General features: G+C 42.6%; 1 protein-coding gene across 1 annotated transcript in view; it reads right to left on the bottom strand.

Moving 5' to 3' along the window:
* Positions 1-2,121: 2,121 nt before the first annotated feature.
* FANCM (Fanconi anemia, complementation group M) overlaps positions 2,122-19,709 on the bottom strand; it is an 80,210-nt gene continuing 62,622 nt past the window's right edge. Inside the window, exons 14-24 of the mRNA XM_009893922.1 lie at positions 15,965-17,001; positions 15,012-15,832; positions 13,020-13,099; positions 12,836-12,904; positions 12,161-12,295; positions 9,402-9,555; positions 8,311-8,417; positions 5,763-6,329; positions 4,608-4,992; positions 2,750-3,041; positions 2,122-2,269 (exon numbers count right to left, since the gene is read on the bottom strand). Of these exons, the coding sequence (XP_009892224.1) occupies positions 2,122-2,269; positions 2,750-3,041; positions 4,608-4,992; positions 5,763-6,329; positions 8,311-8,417; positions 9,402-9,555; positions 12,161-12,295; positions 12,836-12,904; positions 13,020-13,099; positions 15,012-15,832; positions 15,965-17,001 (3,795 nt within the window). The remainder of the gene's footprint in view (positions 2,270-2,749; positions 3,042-4,607; positions 4,993-5,762; positions 6,330-8,310; positions 8,418-9,401; positions 9,556-12,160; positions 12,296-12,835; positions 12,905-13,019; positions 13,100-15,011; positions 15,833-15,964; positions 17,002-19,709) is intronic.

Raw genomic sequence — 19,709 nt, 5'->3', positions numbered from 1 at the left:
TTCATCAGATGAAGACCAGGATGATTCCTATTTTTCTGTTTAATGAACTGTGTGGATTTTATTAGTTCAACACTAAGCTGCTTGTATGAAGCAAAAGGGTTTGGCCACCCCTCTGTGACGTTCCGAGTTCAGCTTGGAAAACTTGACCTGCAGTGTTTTTATGTGTTTTAACACCATTCTCATCTTGCCACCTGTCTGGCAATGTTTGTTGTTTTCCGTGTGTACAAAGTGGCACTTACTTGCCCAGGCTCTTCCTTCCCCTTGCCCTGTTTCTTCTGGGGGAGGGAGAAATGTACTGGGATACCAATTACTGGCAAGTTTTGATTCATTTTAAGATAAGATGAAATATCTTTTTGGCTGTATAATAAATTTATAATAATACAGTCTGTAACTAATGGGAATTGCTTTTTAATTTCCTCTAATGAAAGTTTGAATTTTTACATTTCATTAATGTAATAAATAAGGACACTCAGATTTTACTCTCTGGGGAGGAGAAGCAGGATTCACAAGCTCTCCAGTGCTCTTGTTTTGGTTATCTGAGCCTGTCTGTTTTCATCCTCTCTCTTGCGTTTTGAAGCCATTCATGGCTGACACCAGGTCTATATTCTGTCAGCAAGGTTACTGAGCTCCCCTCACGGCCCTCTTGCTGGACCGTGCCTTCATGAACACGCTCCAGAAAGGGCTGGGAAGGAATAAAAGTAAGCCCTTCCTCTGCCAGGCAGCCACAGTGTGGCAGCAGCGAGCTGCAGCCTGGCCCGGAGCACCTGGGGAGTCACCCCACCTGCAGCCGGAGGAGCAGTGAAGCCACGGTCACAGGGGTGGCCATGAGGAGAGGGCAGCTGTGAGGCCACCTAAGGGCAAGGGAACACCCATCTCTACTTCACACCCAGCAAACCCTTCAGCGTTCTGGGCAAGAAGAATAAGGAACGCCTGGCACTTCACTTTTGTCCTAGGAAACACGGGGACCAATCTTGCAGTGACAAGTAACTGCACGTACGGTCCTTCCCCTCTCTCACCACCTTTCTGCTTTACTTTGCCAAAATGCTCCAGCCACTTTAGAGCGATGATGATGTCATCAACAAGGGTAAGTGTAGGGTACTGCATCTGGGGAGGAATAACCCCACACACCAGTACAGGTTGGGGGCTGACCTCCTGGAGAGCAGCTCTGTGGAGAGGGACCTGGGAGTCCTGGTGGACAACAGGATGACCATGAGCCAGCAATGTGCCCTGGTGGCCAAGAAGGCGAATGGCATCCTGGGGGGCATCAAGAAGAGTGTGGCCAGCAGGTCGAGGGAGGTCATCCTCCCCCTCTACTCTGCCCTGGTGAGACCGCATCTGGAGTACTGTGTCCAGTTCTGGGCTCCCCAGTTCAAGAAAGACAGGGAACTGCTGGAGAGGGTCCAGCAAAGGGCAACAAAGATGATTAGGGGACTGGAGCACCTTTCTTATGAGGAAAGGCTGAGGGACTTGGGTCTCTTTAGTCTAGAGAAAGGAAGATTGAGGGGGGATCTTATTAATACATACAAATACTTAATGGGAGGATGCCAGGGGGATGGGAGTAGTCTTTTTTCAGTAGTGCCCAGTGATAGGACGAGGGGTAATGGGCATAAACTTGAACATAGGAAGTTCCATCTTAACATGAGGAGGAACTTCTTTACTTTGAGGGTAGTGGAGCACTGGAACAGGCTGCCCAGAGAGGTGGTGGAGTCTCCCACTCTGGAGACATTCCAAACCCGCCTGGACGCTGTCCTGTGTAACGTGCTGTAGGTGACCCTGCTCTGGTGGGGGGGTTGGACTAGATGATCTCCAGAGGTCCCTTCCAACCCTGACCAGTCTGTGAATTCTGTGAATTTTAGAATGATCATATGCAGCAAACACAACCCGCCCTTGTGTATGCATTCACCCCACGCACTGGTCCGTGTGGCACAGCGGGTCAGCACGTGACCCTGCTGGGGGCAGGCAGGTGAGAGTGCCCAGCGGAGACAGCCCTGCCTTAGGTGGCAAACAAGCAGATGTAGCATACCAAAAGCCCTGAAGTTTCTGCAAGGATTTATTTACATATTATACAGTGAATCAAAACTCAGTAAAGTGCAGTTAAAAGAAAACAGAGCTTCATTCCCCTCAGCTCTTGGCAGCTGTGTTGCTTCTCCCCTTAGCGCAGAGGTCCTTGGGCAGCATTTGTGCGTCAAACCCATAGTGGAGGTAGCGGTAGATTTCCTCCGCCTTCTGCAGGCTGACCTGGGCACCGGTGGCGATGTCCAGTGGGGAGCTGTAAGAGATCACAGCGGGAAGGCACCTCACCTGCAGCTCTTTGGAGTCCAGTGGGCAATACTGGGAACAGGGGAAACGGCCAGTGGGCAAGAAGTGTCCAGTGTGAAGAGAGCAACAGGAACACCACGAGCTGCTGGCGGTCACCCCTCTCCAGGTTTCTGAGGGCTGTGAGCTAAACAAGCCTAAAAGCGCTGCAGAAAAACTGCAATGCCATGAAAGGGGAAAGGAAAAGGTTTGGCAGTAGGTGGGAGAATGAAAGCAGAGCCCTTGTCATCACCCTGGGCTGCTCAGCTGGAAGGGACTGAGAACTGCATCAAGAGCAGCGCAGGACTGGTGCGGGGACAGGGAGGCTCCTGGGGAGTAACAGAAAGGTGGAGAAAGGATCTCTGAGCAACTACCCCAGCAGCAGGTCCCGCATGAGAGAGGAGCGAAAGGAAAGTCAGGCCTCAAAGCACTTGCTCTACATCTTTGCTGTTACCTGTTGGCCATCTTCCTCACCGAGTGAAAGTGATGGCACATATTGAGAGCAGCCAGGTAGCTGAGATTAGGGATACTCAGGTAGAAGTTGAGCATTTCCCGTTTGTGACCCTCCACCTCCGTTGGCACGCGAATGGCGGCGTCTTTTCTTTGCTCCACCAAAGCCAGGTCTTTCAGCAAACCGGCTGTTTCCTCTTGGCAAGAGCTAAAGAGAATCCGGACCCCAGCCTGGACCAGGGCTGACAGCACACCATCGTAGTACTGTGTCCTCTGGAAAAATCGTGTCGTTTCTCCTGCAGAGTGAAATTACAGAAAACACAGTAAAATCTTACTGGAAGTGCTAAATGACTGCAAAAAAAAAAATCTAATATGGATCACTTGCGAAGTAAAATGATTTAAAGATGTCCAGCTCTGAGAACTCAAAAACAAGACAAAGGAAAATATCTCATCGAAAGGAGGCAGGAGGCGTCATGGGAGCTGGATTTACTTGGTTATTTATGCGGTAGAGTTTAGGAATTAACACTGAAAATGCAAATTAAACATCATTAGGAGAGAGGATTGGGAGGAACGCATGGTAAGTGATGAACAGGACAGACCACAGAAATCAGAAGAGGTTTTGTAGAGCTACAAAAGTAAGAATGCATTTGAACTCTCTGTCAAATAAGAAACAGCAGCGCTCTGGAAACAGCGTCATGAGAAAAACTGGACAGAACCACGAAAACGAATGACACCAGCAGCAGGGTAAAGAGGCAGCTCAAATACAATCCACTTATCTACAGCCCCCGCTGAGAAGCTACATCTTTAGTGACCAATCCTATCATTGTTTCCATATCTGAACCATCAATAAATTAGATTTATGTCACAAAAACAAAGCTGTATCCACAACAATTTGGTTTCAGTAGTGGAGTTTTATGTCCCAGAATATCTGTAATTTAATTGGAGCTGTGAGCTCTAGCCCCATCTTCTATGAAGCAGGTGCAAGCAAGACCTCTCCATTATTTTCTAGATGGCACTGAGAATAGACAGCGTTGGTAAAACCATTTGATTGTGTAATTTGGATCTTAGGATTAAAACAAATGGCTTGTCCAAACTATATAAATTAAAGAAATAGTCTTGAATTTTCCACAAATGTTTAAATCAAGTCAGGAGGTGTCTCTGAGGCTGCTCCATTTTGTGCCTTGTGACACGAGGCAATAGCTCACAGACTTCCCAAAGTCACTCTTTGTAGAAGTGCTCTTTTTGTCTTTTTCTAAAAACTGATTCCATGCAGGTGATTCTCGTTTGCTTGTCCAAGCAGCAGCCACTACCTGGTTTGGTCTCTGCGTTTTGGAGGCAGACTTACCCCCTGCAGGACGGGGTGCTCAGGCCGGCTACCATTCTCACTGGTGCTAAACCGTGACAGGTTTCCCGTAGTTTGACAGCTGCCACTCATGAGGTTACTGCTAGAAAAATTACTTCTCTTGAGTCCACTATGATTCCAGTGCTGAGCACAGATCAGGCTGTGCTTATTCCTGTACTGTACTATTCTCTCCTTGCCGAAATCTGTTGGGAAGTTGGGGGTTTTTTGCACACATTCATATGCAGGTATAAATATATGCAGTTAATAATTACCGAAGCAGGGAAAAGCAAGTTAAGTAACGTATCCCTCTGGATCCAGTCATGTATCTGCCAATATTAAATTGCCCTCAAAAGCAAAACAAATTTTAATGTTCAGCTGGTGAGCTTATTACTGTAATATTCCTACAGAGACTAAAATACAGGTTTTCAATCTACTTTCTGTCCCGTATTATACACAAAGCCAGTGTGGCCAGTGCAAGACTTGAGCATACCAGTGCGTCCCCACGCCTGGAAACACCCACCTGTTTTAGTCCTGTCCTTTTCCACAATCACACATATTCTCTCAAACATGCTCTGCAGGCGCTGGATCCGCTGGGTGACTTTACTCCTGTTCCCAGAGTTCAGCAATTCCGACAGGAATCTCCTTTCCACGGCCATGCGGTTGCTGACGATGTAATCGCTGCTGCTCAGCGAGCAAACCTGCACCTTCACTCCATGAACGGCCTTCAGGGAAGAAATCACCTCTGCGCCAGAGGAGATCTCACGGCTGTCAACCAGGACACAGAGTGGAGGTCTCTTCTCCACAGGGTCACGAGAAAACAGAGCTGTTGCTGAAGAGGGGTTTGTGGAAGCTGAGCGAGGTGGAACTGAAGGGCTCCTGCATGTGTTCTTCAAAGAACTTTCCACCTGTAAATGTTGAAAAATCACGCAGTATTTCTAAGAGATCACAGAAGCATAAGGCCAAAGAAAAACACACCAATGAAAAAAACCAAACAGCTTTCAAATACCGATACTTAACAGATACACTTTGCTACATGTTGGTTGTTTTTTTTTCCAAAAATCCAATTAATAAAATCTTTTTAAAAAAGCGCTATTTTTTGATATCGCAAAACTTAAACACTTTCAGATTAACACTTTAATCCCCTATAAACAGTCCCCCAAATTGGTTGATCTAATTATTTAGTAGCTTGAATGACATGTGTGCAGCCTTCAGTAATGAGTTCAACAAAAACTGAATACTGTAAACGATACAAGTCAGGCAGAAACATGCAAGATCAGAGATCCAACCTCAGACTATGAACAGGTCTTAAGGACAGTGTATAAGCATTGTATAACTACAAACCCCAAAGAATTAGTGGACACTGCCTACTATTTGAAATAGATCCATATTCCTCCGTGATTGTCAGGCTCAAGACAGTATCTGATCCACAGATCTATTTACTGACTGCTAAGATACTCTCCGAGTTATCCTGTGAGTACAGAAGCTTCCTATACCAAAGAAAAGGGAGACGATGTAAAGCCGTACAAGCAGAACTGCTCCTTTATCACCAGAAACTCTTTCTCTTCCTGCGGTCTTGCTGACAGCCCTCAAAACCACAGGACAGGTTCCCCCCATGGGGGACTCTTTAGCAAAACCTGAGATGAGAGGAAGGTCCTTGTTTTGAATTAACACTGACCTCAGTGGGAGCCTGGAGATGCTCCTTCCCCGAATCAGAACTAGTGAGATGTGGTGGAAAGCGTGTGCTCCTGACTCGATGGGCTGGGTGAAAATCCAGCGTTTCAGACACTGAAGCTTTCAAGCCGAGAAGCATCTCGCCCTTACTCTCCACAGACTGAGGAACACTAGTTTCCCCAGCAATGTTTTTGTGCTGTGCAGAAGAGACTGCAGGCAATGACTTGGGTAACTTAGTATTTTCCTGTTCTGCCCTGGAACACTCTGTTTTCATGGGCTTTTCATGGCTGACACTTGTTTCTTCTTCACTGGAATCACTGAGAACAATAATTCGGGACGGTTTCCTCTTTTGCATTGGGATAGAATAGTTGTCTTCCATCCTGGCCTGGTTTAATTTTTTTCTGCGGCGAGTGAGGTATTGTTTTTTCCCACTAGTAAAACTCTCATCATTTAGGAGATCAAAATTAACGCACACTTCCTCCTCACTAGATTCACTTTTTCTGCAAGTTTCCTCTTCCTCCTCTCTGACACAGAAACTGTCTTCTGCATAAGTCTGGTCTTGCTCAGGAATCTGTAGGGGGGGGAAAAACCAAACCCAGTAAGTTTTGAAACACTGTAATGATCTTGCTCCTCCTCTCTATAAAGGTGCATTGCTTATGCAATCCATCCTCTGCGCAAGCACTGCGGGGCCCGGGGGCTCCTCGCCGCTCCCCAGCCCCCCCTGCGGAATATGCTCTGCAGTTCCTGAGCTGCTTCCCCGGAGAGCCCCACACGCTCCTCGCTGCGCCTGCAACCAGCGCACGCTCAGACTTCCGCCAGGCCCACCATTCCTCACCAGAAAGCTTTTAATGGGAATATTAAGTGTAGCATAGCAAGAGAAGCGAGACTGGCTCGCTAACAGCGCTATCAAACAGGCTGGAATTACAGACGGGAATCTCCCCTTTGCCCTGCACAGGGGAAGGGCTCTGAGCCGCCACGTTTGCACACTGGGGACAAGTTGTGGTTTTGCATGAAGAAAAGCAGATTCCACACCTCGTAGCACATGCACAGCGAGCTCGGCAGCACACACACAAGGCTTGCTGGCAGAAACACTTTACGACGCCTTTACAATGCGTAAAATGAAACGGAAGTTCAAGCTTTGCATTTTCAGCAACACTGCCTCAGCCGAAACCACAGCAAACCTGACACTGTAATAAGCCGAGGCTGCTTGGGCATGGAGTCCCGTGCATTCCTCTTCTCTGCTTGCAAATAATCAGTCAATTGTTGACTCAACCGGGATTTTTGTGTGTTAACAACAACAACAAAAAAATGATTTACACTTTTCATCAAATACAGATCTCAATTTTATTGTGCTGAAGGTGATATCAAGAACAGAGATACAGAGAAAAAAATGGAGTGGTGGATAAGGAATCTTCATCCACCTTTGATAAAAGATGGATGATAAGGAACCACCCTGAGCATCCATTTTTCCCATTCTGTTTCAAAAAAATACTGTGCAAGTGATTTCTGTCATGTGATGTATGAAGAGTTCAGAGTAAAAGAGAACCCAGAAGACAGATCACGTAGGAAATGTCTCAGCTGAGCACCATGCGGCATTCACATGGAGGGGGAACACAGCCGGGTTTGACAGAAACCGAACCAAGAAGTTAACATTTTGAAAGAAGCTCCATTATGGTAATCCAGCAATGTTTCACGGACACTTATGAGTAGACAGAATTAGTGCATACCAATAACTGTATGTAGCGGGGCAAGAGCTTGGCTAAGGATCTGCTTGGGCGGGGCGGGGGGGCATTTGTGCTCAGTAGTTGCCCCACACAGCAGGGACACAACTAGCATCTGGGGACCACGTAATGGGCCAGTCTCCAGTAGCACTGGGGACACAGGACAGCAGGGGCACCCTGCCAGAGGGTGCTGGGGAGCAGCAACAAGCACGGTTAAACATGACACACTATTTTCTCATAGATGTTTCCAACCTTACACCTTCTAACCGCTAGAGAAAAGCTGATCTCTTGGCACTGCTGCTTGTCTGGCAACAAGAGCGCAGGGCAACTGACAGCCCACTGGGTAACCCGAATATGCCCAGACTGTTACACCTCTGGGGGTGGGCCGTTTCACCAAACTGGGAATTCAGTTAAGAGACTGGAAATGTCACATGCTGGGGGAGACGACTAGTCCTCAGAAGATGTCAGTCAGTATCCTCTACGACAGTGGATGACAGCGGAGAGGGGGAGATAAGTGTCCAACCCTGGAAACACTGTGCAGTGCTACACCCATCAACAATGAGCACTACTCTTCACTGAAAAGGCCGGGGACTGGGATGCTTTCGCTTCAGACTGGTTGACAGCCTCTCACCGGCTGGAGAACAGCGTGCGTATGCTTCTATCTAAGCCTAAGTGCCTGCACACTAACTTAAAAACCAAAATGAAGTCAAAAGTGTTTTGTTAGAGCTTACTATTTATCAGCAATAGGCTGCAAACTACGTAGCATTAGAACCTAAATGCGGTCACAGGCAGTTGCAATTTCACAAGGACAGCCGTCATTTTGTGTCATACCTGTGAGAAAATTGCCATGCTGTTGAAGTCACGGTGAACCATTTTGTATCTATTGCCAAGAGCTGGACTACGCACAGATTTCAGGTAAACTCCTTTCATCTCACAGTCTGAATTAAAACAAGAAGATAAAAGAGAATACGATATTACTAAGGATACAATTTTTAATTCATTATTGTTGCACTGCGTTTTCCACATTAAGAAATTCCTTTATAGTCACACAAAACAGAAATTTGGAATTCTCCAGACATCTCTGAAAATCCCAAAGCAAAGGACTAGGTCTACCCAGGTTGCCGTCACGAAAGCTGCCTCAGCCGGCAGAGCTCTGGATGCCCGTAGCAGGGAGAAGGGCAACGTTAACCACAGCAACCCCAAATCACTCAGTTGTCCGTGTTGCAAGCCTCTTCCAAAACAGACAAAACAACTGATTTCAGAGACTGTCTGAGAAAGGGGTGGGTTTCATGAAGCCCACACAGGATCTTACAGGGAAGAACTCACAATTTTGGTGGAGGAGAAAAATCCTCAGCAATATCTGGGAACCTTAAACAGTAGTAAGATGATTCCATCGTGCGCATATCCCAGGGAAAGGCAAGGTTCTTAAGCAGAGGGATAAGTAAACCATCTTGGCCAAACCCCAGCATTACCTTCTCAGCTCTGGCAGTGTCAACACTGTAATTTTATCTTTAATATTCATATCATTATTTCATATCGTATTTTAAGTCTCTCTGTAGCAGAAGACCTGCAAGATTCAGAAATTTCTAAGCAAAATGGAAAATTGTGTTTCTGTTCAGTCACAATGGTGGAAAAGGGGTGGTTGACGCTTAGCGAGAGGTGATCTCCTGCCCCTGCAACCCTCGAAGAACTGAATCCAACCTGCCCAAAGCTATTGCACGGTACAGACCCCAGCGAGGGGCTTACTACATAAGAAAACCATGCGAATAAAAGCTGGTAATGGATTTACCCCAGCTGAGGAGTTACTGCTTCTTAGCTGACACCCGCTGACACCCTAGCTGACCGAACAGCCGTGCCTATGGCACACCATTTGCTAAGCAACATGCCTTATTGTAAAACCACAAACAACTCTCCTCATTCACCGTTTAACACTTGGGTGACCTCCACATCGTCATTCAGGAACTGAGCAAGTGAAGAGTTCAGCTCGTTCTCTGCGTCACTCTCATCAGATGACACACCATCTGCATCTTGCTGGGACAGCTCAGCTTCTTCATCTAAAAACTGTCTTGCTGCATTCTGAAAGAGAAAAAAATCCAAACAAAATTTTAGTTCAACACTGTCTCCCAATTGACTAATGTTATATATGAGACCTCCGATTAAATCAGTTCATGATTTCAGAACATCAGCTGCTTAAGTGGTCACAGATATTCGGCTTTTGGCTTTGAAAAGAGAATCCACCACAGGGAAAGGTGACGTGAAGAACCAAAGCTCGTGTCTGTCCCACCAGCACGGAAGGGTGAAGCTGGCATCCACTTCAAAGCACTGGCCAAAGGTCAGCACAGTGTGTTTGCACCTAGACTCCTTACTAGTACAGGCAGAGTTTACTAACACATTGTAGCTAAGCTACAAGAAATGAGTTTTACTCATTTTATTTGCTTTCAAAAGTCTGTTTGGATTTTGAAGTGCTGGATTACTCTGAACCTGAGCCCACTAGAAACGTCAGATACAGACTTCACACTGGTTTGCCCTTTTCTTTTTAGGGCTTAGGATTGTTTCATGAATTCATCAGACAATGCAACTCATTATTGAGAAAATGCTCGTCTTTCAGGGAAGATGAGGCACTTCACAGTGAACTGCAGTCCAGGAGACATGATACAAACCTTGGCACTAAGTTCCATCAGAACCAGACAACAAAACATTCACAAGAATGTACATGGAAACAAGACAAATGAATTCAGGAAAATGTTTTGTCAGAGTTACTTTGTATTAAGCTAACTTTTTCTCTCATAATTTCAGCTATGAAGTACTAAAGTAAAATGTGAAAAAACCCAAAACACATTACGTGTCCCAATTACTCCAAAAGAATGATTTGTTTGACTTCAAAATACTTTGAATAAAGACCACAAAGCTGTAAATTGTTTAGTACATGGCAGGCTACGGCATCTTCTGCTACAATAAGTGACCTATTTGATTTTCAAATTTTCCTAAGTCTTTTAAATACTTGCTTACACCAATTAGTAAGCCTGAATGACAAGCATTATTAATAGTTCCTTTTCTAGACCAGTTTTGATTATTCTGAAACACACTGGAGGTCACCTGTTTACAGGAAAGAACTCTCAATGCTGCTGCCAATTAGTCTTAATCCTTCTGACTTGTGAAGGACTATGGAGAGGACAAACCCTGCAGCGTGAAAAGCACTGTGACACCAGAAACTAACAGCAGAGAGTCTTGTCACACTTGGGAAACAATAAGTTACCAGGTTTTTGAATTATTTATTGAATCTTTGAATTCACTGCCGGTGGCTATTTTGGTCACCTTGGACTTCTCACAGTCTCTGTTAATCTAACTGCAGATCTGTGCTGCACTTACAACTCCATTACCTGTACTTCTGACAGAACACCAAACTCATGGTGAACTGATCAGAACGATTTTGATCTCTTGGATCTTCTGTGGATGTGGAATTCTGACATGTTCATCACTATGGATGTTTAGGTAAGATAATATGTGAAGGCAGAGAAGTATTTCATAAGCATACACACTCTCTTTCCGTGAACCTTTTGGTCTCACATAAAAAAAGTGTTTAAATAAAATTGAAAAAATGGATTTTTCATCACTGGTACTATGGGGAGGTCTCCATAATGAAGATTATCTTTAAAAACGTTAAAAATATCCAAAATAATGTGTCCCAAAGCCTCGATAACAGTAATTTCTGCCTAGCGGAACCACATCTGTGCATATTTAAGAGCTTTTTAACTTACTATGAATATATGATTCTGGCCCTACATCCTCTCCAGCATCCATTCCTGATGCAGTGACAGATTAAAGTGTAAAATACTAAGCTAAGATTTAAGCTTTGGGGTTGAAGGACCGTTGCTATCTTAAGATATTCAAAGTTGAAACCATTAGAGTAGGTGGAAAATTCATATGATCGCGTATCCTACTAGCGCAAGTTCTAGACAAGAACGCGAGCTTCCCGAGACTGACAAATCGTTGAGTATCTTCTACTCGTAATGTAAATTGTTATTTTGCTTCAGAACATTGTTCTGCAGGGTCCTGCAGATTCCTCTGAAAGTCAGGCAATGGATGTGAGGGTTAAGATCCTTATCCGGTGTTTCAAGAACTCATCTCAAATGTTTGCAATAAACTTGTGTGAAATAGCTGTGAGCCTCAACCCTCCTAAACAATGTCTTGACAACAAACAACTGCCCAACGGCATGCCTACCATAACATAGTTGTATCATGAGATCCTACAAAGGCCATAAAATAGAAGCTCCATTTTTTAGGCCATAAAACAGACAGAAGTTCCAGAATGAGTGACTCAATCACACACTAAATTTTCGTCTCAACTATGTGAAGCCAGTGCTCAACATTTCTGACACATCTTTTTTAAATTTCACTATAGACAAATTAGAAAATACTTTCAGTTCATTCTTGCAGTTTGAACAGAAAGCAGAATCTCATAAAGTCTCTTTGTCTCTTTTTTTCGGTTTTGTTTGGCAAAACATGCTGCTCATGTTCAAAGGCGCATTCTTTTGAACTAGGTTTTGCAATGTTGCAAACATGCACATACATTCCTACCCACACATGACAAAGCCCAGCACCTACCTCCAATGCAACTTCAATGCCCAGTGCTCCAAATACGACCTTCAGCATATTCAGACAGACATGTAACGTCACATACCTTGTACGTAAAATTGTTCTTCACCTTTTGCCGTTTCGTACTTCTCAGCTGTTTCTTATGTGCTGCTGAGCTGCTACTGGTGGTCCTACTGGAGTTCTTGTGAAAATCCATGCTGTCATCACTGGACATGTCTGACTAGAGGAACATTGCACAAACACTTCAATAAATACGACTAAAGCAATATTTTAATTACACAGTCATCATTCAACATTTAGGGTTTTTTTAAAGCAACACCTGATTTTTTTGTGATTGATTTGCTATGGCAAAATAATGCAATAATGCTAATCATCTTGTTAAATACAAAAGGAACAGAAAAAACATATTCTTTGGAAGACAAATCAGGTCAAATGTGACATGATTTTTTTTTTTTTTTTGATTCAAAGCTTTCTGGAAGAAAGGTTTTTTACTGCTTTTTACAAAGGGAGAGGCTCAGCTCTCCTGCCTATAACAATATTTCACTGCCAAACAACAACTACAGAGTCATCTGTGGAGACCTCAGGAAAGAATCGAAGGAAGGAAAGAAATTATGTTCTAATATCCCTTAGGTCAGACGGCATAAAATATTTGTGATAAGAACACTTGTCTAATGACTGGAGAAAGAGTAAATGTTTAAATATATACTGAATAAACGAGTTTGCATTATTTTCCTTCTGTCTTACCAAAGCACTTACTAACCATGCTAAGTGGGTGTCGACGTTTTCTGACGGCACGAATCGGCGATTCAAAATCACTATCATTCATAACCTATGTAAACAGAAATACATATAATTGCAAAAGGGGATTTTTGTTTTGGTGTTTGACTTGTCACTCTGCTTCTCATCTTTTTTGTTGATTTTTTTTTTCTTTTCTTGAGACTCACATCAGGAGACTTCAAAACATTCTTTTTTTTCCAATTTTTTCTCTGGAAAACAATCTCTTCTTCGCTCTCACTGCTGGTTCCTACAGAAAAAATAGTAAACAACATTCACAAGAAAATGCATTGTTCACAATACAATATTGCTATAACTGAGCAATCAAAATCTGCCTCTCTTATAAAAGTAGCTACAAAGGAGATTACTTATTGATCTACGTGGCAAATATTGTTCTCTTTAGCCTCGTTAATCAAAATAAATAATCTCCAGCTGAGATCTACAATAAATCCTACTTCCCTGGAGAGTCTCTGAGTGGAAGTGATTACCCCGAGAAGTACAGATACAGAAAAAGAGAAGTGAAAAATGAAACCAAGAGAAGAAGTCCTTAAAAGCTGACTAAGAGTTACACTTCTGGAAGCATTTTGTAACACACGTCCCTCTGGGTGCACTGAAACAAACCCAGAACTCCCTAAAAAGTCCTCTTTCCAATTCCTTTTCAAACACCTGCAATGTTTTTTGTTTTCACAAAGGACTGCCTTTATGAAACACAAGATCCTGCCTCACACCCCGCGTGACAAAGCCCCCGTCCCGACAGAGCCCCTGGCGGGGGCGCAGTAGCTGTGCTGCCTATGGTGCCATCCTTCCAACCCACAGCAGGCTCGGCATTAACCGCAGCTACAGCATTCCCGCTGACTTTTCCCGCTGTTTCTTTGGGAGTTTGGCACGATAGGCTGGGATGGAGAGTTGGTTCTGACGAAATCACCCAGAGGTTTGAATTTCTTTAAGGAAAAGCATAAAATTGCCAAACATTCCATTTCAAAAATAACATATTTAAATACCAATAACTATCATATCAACAACACACACTGTCTGGGGAGGTTTTCAAGACCCAAAGGGACAAAGTCCTTAACAACTTGATCCAGATTCAGTATTAACCCTGCAATTCTAAAAGAGCAGTTTGTTTCTTTTTGTGGTTTTGGTTTTGTGTTGTTTTTTTTTTTTTAATTATTTTTTATTAATTAGATTGCTATTTTTGAATTCAGCAAACTATTCAGGAGGAAAGGTAGCATTAAATAATCAATCATCTTTAGAAAATATGATCATTATCAGACAAATTCAAAGAGAAGGAAAAAAAGATGTTTTCACAACCAAAAGGACTCTTTATACTTTGTTTCAATGTTTAAGGACAGTAACAAAACCATTCAGAAAAACCCAATGTGCCCTATCAATCAGACCAAGTACTATTATTACATACTGAATTATTCTGAAAGTAATTCAAGGATATTCAGAGATAAATACAACAAAGGGTGTGAATATGACCTGCAAGTGATCTCCGAGTGCAGAATAATGGTCATTTATATATTAGCAATATCTGCATACAAAATATTTTTTAATGGCGCATTGGTGCTAAACCAGAAAAAGACAGAAGGGAGGAAATAAAAACAGCACAGAGCCTACAAACAGTCAATACTTTTAAGACAATCCAGGTTTGTGCTGAAGTTATAATCGGAAATTGTTAAATACAAGTCAGTTGTCATGCAATTAAACTGAAAGAAATCCATCAGTAGCATTTCTGTTCCTCAGGAACAGTGATAGGAAAACATGAAGGCATGGATTCAGGGACTGAAGTGCTAATCAGGATGATTAGGAATCAGGTACTCAGAAGATTAAGAACGAGCTTAAAAGGCAGCTCTAGCTCACGCAATTACGTCTCACATGGTTGCACTGTTTGCACTTGTGAAGAGGTATGAGAGGTTCAATTTGAGTATTTCCTCCAATATGCGTGCATGCATTTCAGCCTCAAATGGCTAAGCTCGTACGCAGGGTTAAGTTTTTGGAAAGTCTCATTGTTGACCCAGCTTCTAGTATTACAACCATTATTCCCTTTTGCTCTCATCTTTCCCACCTAAGTCATAAACCAAATTGAGGATCCAAAAGACACTGGATTCTATATATTTAAACATGAAGATATTAAGTAATTGTACCATTGGAATCCCTACCGTCAGCAGGAGACACGTGTGAACTACGAAGGTTGGCGTCTTCCAGGTTTTCAGTTCTTCCTAACGGTGAATCAAGTGCATCCATGGCTGAACTCCCACAGTTCTGCCTATGTGGGATTTTATTTACTTGATCTGTAAGAGGCACCTCTAGAACTTCCTCCCCGGCACTAGAGAAGACATTCATAGGAATTCTTTTGACAGCTACAATATTCCTAACCTTTCTACTTGTTGGGGTAGAAAGTGCGGAAGCCAAAGCTTCAGGTGATCCACTTCCCGTTCTTCTGTCTCCTGACTTCAAGGAAGGCCCTGCAGTGGTGGCGCCCTCAGTCCCTTCTCCAGCGTTCACGCTCCGACTCTGGAAGGGCAACGGTGTGGAAATGTCTCTTCTCTCAAGATTTCTATAATTCCATTTTGGTGATGTTTCAAGTCTGGATCTATCATTCAGGGTTTGTTTATTATTTTCAGTGGATTTAACATCTGCATGACTCTCCGAGGCACTGTTTAATTTTCCAGTGTTATTAGTATTTATATTTTCTTCAGAGATTTCATTCTCATACTCTTCGATGGAAAATCCCAGATCAAAATGAACGGAAAATAGTTCTTGAGAACAGTCGTAAAGATCATCATCATCCAGAGACTGCTCGGTCACCCTAATATCACCCGACACTTCCCTGGCCGGGGTTTTACTGCTCATGGGCTGCTCCTTGCAGGCTTTGTCAGCGTTGATGCAGAACACCTCGGAAGGAAACCCCGCGGAGCCTTGCGCTGCAACTGGCCTAACAACACTCTCGCCTGGATCTGACCTGACTGAACGCTTGTTGCTCACAGAAAAACTTCCATGATTTGTGTCACAAATACGTTCATCTTCAAATAAATGTATACTCTTTTCTTCATCAATAATCACATTTTTCTTGCTCATTTCAAGATGTTCTTTATCTTTTTGAATAAAATACTTCTTTGAAGGGTTATTTGTCAGAGTGTGATTTATTGTTGTAGTTTTTATTTGAATTTCAGTGAATTCTTCATTGTCAAACAGACTATCAAAGCTGTCATCGCAGTGAAGTTCCCCTTTGGCATTAACAGCAGCAGTCTCGGAAGATGATATGCTTTTTGTCAAACAGGTACGTACAGAAGCACACAATTCATTGGCGACTTTCAGTTCAGCATTGTCAAAGAGCAGCAGCGAGCGATCAGCTTCTGAGGACACAGGAACGCCTTTGTCCTGCAGTCTCTCTGAATAACCAGAAATAACGTTTTGAAAAGGACGTGTTGTTTCTTCGTTTCTCATCCTGTTTTCAAAATCATAAAGTTCATTCAAAGAGGGAGGAGACTGTGATAAAAGCCTTTTCACATTGGAAAGTATTTGTTTTAACCAAGAAGGCTCCTCAGATGGTCCCACAAGTGCTAATGAATCCACGTATGACTCAGGAAGATAAAATAAGTCAGAAGACACAGGTGATTTCTCAACTGTGAAGCTACTATAACCCAAATCTGTGTGGTTCGTCCCCAGTGACCTACAAGCTTTATCTACAGTTTTGTATTCCTTTATCGCTGCGCTTTCATGAATTATAGTACTTTCACTGTTGTCACATAGGTCAATAAATTCATTTAAGTCAAATGTCACCTTGAGTTCCTCATCCTTTTGACTGCTCTGGTCAGTATCTTCAACCACAGCAAGCCTTCTTGCTGGGGAAGAAGCCGAAGCACTACTATCTGTAGGCAACCCAGGTACTTCTAAATTCAGTTCAGAAGTTCTTTTGGGACCCTTTGTTTTTGTTATTTTAAATGTGGTAAAGAATTCATTCCCATTATCATTTGTATTGAGTAAAAATGGTTTTACTTTTGATCTGTGCACCATGTCTTTTCTAGATGAGCATGCTTTCTGATCAACTGCGGAGTTGGTGATGGAAAAATGACTTTTATTCCTTTGAACATTGACATCTTCAATGCGTAAGTGAGGCTGAATCTCCAGTTCATAGCTGCAATCTCCCTGGTAACAAACAGTGTAATATTTACTATAAATACATACAGGCTTACAAGGAATTGTCATAAGGATATTTAAAACAAGCGACAAAGGTTTTCATACTCCTAGAGGTTCTTAGAAAGGAGAAAAGGGAAAAAAAAGGAAATTGCTTTGCATTTAAGGTCACAACTTTCAAACAAAACATTTGCTGGCAGCAACTGCAAATCCATGCTTGGGTAGTCAAACCTGAATGTTTTAGAAACACTAAAAGATACCATGCATAAATAAAGATGGCATTTAACACAGCACCAAAGCACAATATTCTGCACTGAGCATCTGTGTCATGCAGTTAAGATGCAGTTCTCAGAACTTTAACAGCAAGCAACTTCACTTAGCTAATAAAACATGCAAGGTGCTATGTCCTCAGACAGGCTAGTGCTTACAGGCTCCAGTTCTGGGAGAACCAGCAAACGGATAAAGGTGCTGTGAGCAGTAGAAATCCTTATGCAAGCACAAGCCAGCCTAGCGTTCTCTGTTCTCTTTATACTATTGTTTGTAGTTTGGCTATTGCCATTGATGGCACATGAAGAACTTCTCACTTGCATACTCTGAACTTTTCTTTTTTTCACGGATGCTTATTAATCTTCTGTTCAAAAAGGCACTGACCTAGGCAACCAACTCTTTTAAAAATACACTTGAAAAAAGCACAATGGACTTTGACATCACTCCCAATGAAGTATCCGTACAAGGACTGCCTGGATTGAAAAGCCGTTTATTTATTGTTCTTCTCACTCTCTCTTTTAAATTAAGATTTCAAAATTAATGCATGCAATCTCCAAAAGGAGCACGTGGTCACGGAAAACAAGGTTTGAAAAATACTCTAGAAAGTCATTCTATCCCATCACACAATGCAGAAATAACCATACCTAAAATTAGTCCTGCCTGGCTTGCTAAATAAATTCCTGAGAACAGAATCTGAAGCAATCTTCCGTGCATGTGAAGACTGATCACATCCTAACACAGTTTTGGAGCCTCTTTGGTTGCAGTGGATAAAGCATACTATCCAGTATTAACAGCATTTTTAATATAGTAAGAAGAATAATGATAATAATGTTAATAATGATTTAGATTTTATCACTAACTTCATACACATGCCACAAGGAGGATCATATGCAGCATAAATAAGGAAGAATCTGTGCACAGGCTGGTTTGGGGTCGGGGTACAGCTGGTTACAAATCCTGTTGACAGCAATGACACCCATGTCTCTGCGACAACATATGCAATTTCTTTATGGTCAGGACAGTGGAGCGGGAGAGCAGGGGGAGGAAGTTCCGTTGCTAGAGATTCATCCCGAACGGGCTGTGAAACACCTACACCGTTTGTCACTACAGAAGATGTTACTCGGCTGCTACGAACTTATTGCCTACGCTTAGGCTATCCATTTACAAACACATCCAAAGAAACTAGAAGTCACGATTTGTTAAAAAGATCTCCAAGGAGATCCCCAGACTATACAGGCTGACATATAAAAAAATCTTAATACCAAAACACCAAAGAAAACAATTACTACGAAAGGGTTAAAGGATGATTTTGATTTTTGTAGGTTCTAAATAATTAGTTTCCCTCAAGCTGAGTCAAAACACAGACTCAAGATATGGAAGTCTCTGTATGAAATCAAAGATGAGAAACAAACAACAACCAACATGACCTGGTCCAATTAACTTCACAAATGTCATCTGAGGAGATTACACATTTTGTTGACAAGATAACAGTGTTGATAATGATATGTTTAGATTTATGTAAGTAACGATTGAATGTTGCATAATACTTCAATTAAAGTGTCCAAGCACTGTAAGACCACAAGGTATATTAAATGGATTAAAGATTGATTAGCTGCCAAACCACTAAACCTTATTGAAACAGAAGGAGGTGATGCTCTTGCCCACCCAATACGTTTCTAAGAGGCGCAGCACAGATCATTCTTGGCCCTATATTGCTCTACATTTTTTAAGTAACCCAAAGTAAAGCAATCCAAAACTAATCAAACCTGCAAGAAAAGAGGAGGGTTGTGAATAGGTAAAAGGAGAGCTCAAATCACAACAGGACTAGAGGTAGAGCAGATAAAACAAAATCATTTATGTTTTCATCTGGCCAAACACAAAGTTGTATGTTTAGGATGGTAAGAGGTAACAGAAGCACACCATGTCACCCAAAGGACCTAAAGAAACTCAAGAATGAAGTTCCTGAATTGGTAATGGTGGTATGTAATTTCTTGCTTACATACCGCAGGAACAAGGAGGTGGCAAATGTGATGCCATTTTTTAATGGTCAGGGAGGAAGCTAATAGGTTGTTAAACTTGTATCATACTGAATAAATTAGTATAAGCTACAAAAGACAATGTAATTACTGGATAAGTCTTCTTCAGAAGTGTCAATCTTGCCTTTGAAAACAAAATATCTGATGTAATAAACCTATTAGATTTCTTTAGAGAACAACACGCAAAAACATTAAGATGGTCTCATGCATATCATCTTCCCAGCTTTCTGAAAGGCTTTCAAAAAGTCCCTGCCAAAATCTTTAAAAGAAACTTCATAAAATCACAGAATGGTCTGGGTTGGAAGGGACCTTAAAATCATCTAGCTCCAACCCCCCTGCCCTGGGCAGGGCCACCTCCCCCCAGCCCAGGTTGCTCCAAGCCCCGTCCAACCTGGCCTTGGACACCTCCAGGATGGG

The sequence above is a fragment of the Charadrius vociferus genome, unplaced genomic scaffold (assembly GCF_000708025.1).
Source record: "Charadrius vociferus isolate BGI_N301 unplaced genomic scaffold, ASM70802v2 scaffold49, whole genome shotgun sequence".
Lineage (NCBI taxonomy): Eukaryota > Metazoa > Chordata > Aves > Charadriiformes > Charadriidae > Charadrius > Charadrius vociferus.
Note: the sequence above shows the minus strand (reverse complement) of the source record. Positions and strands in the feature narration are given on the sequence as shown.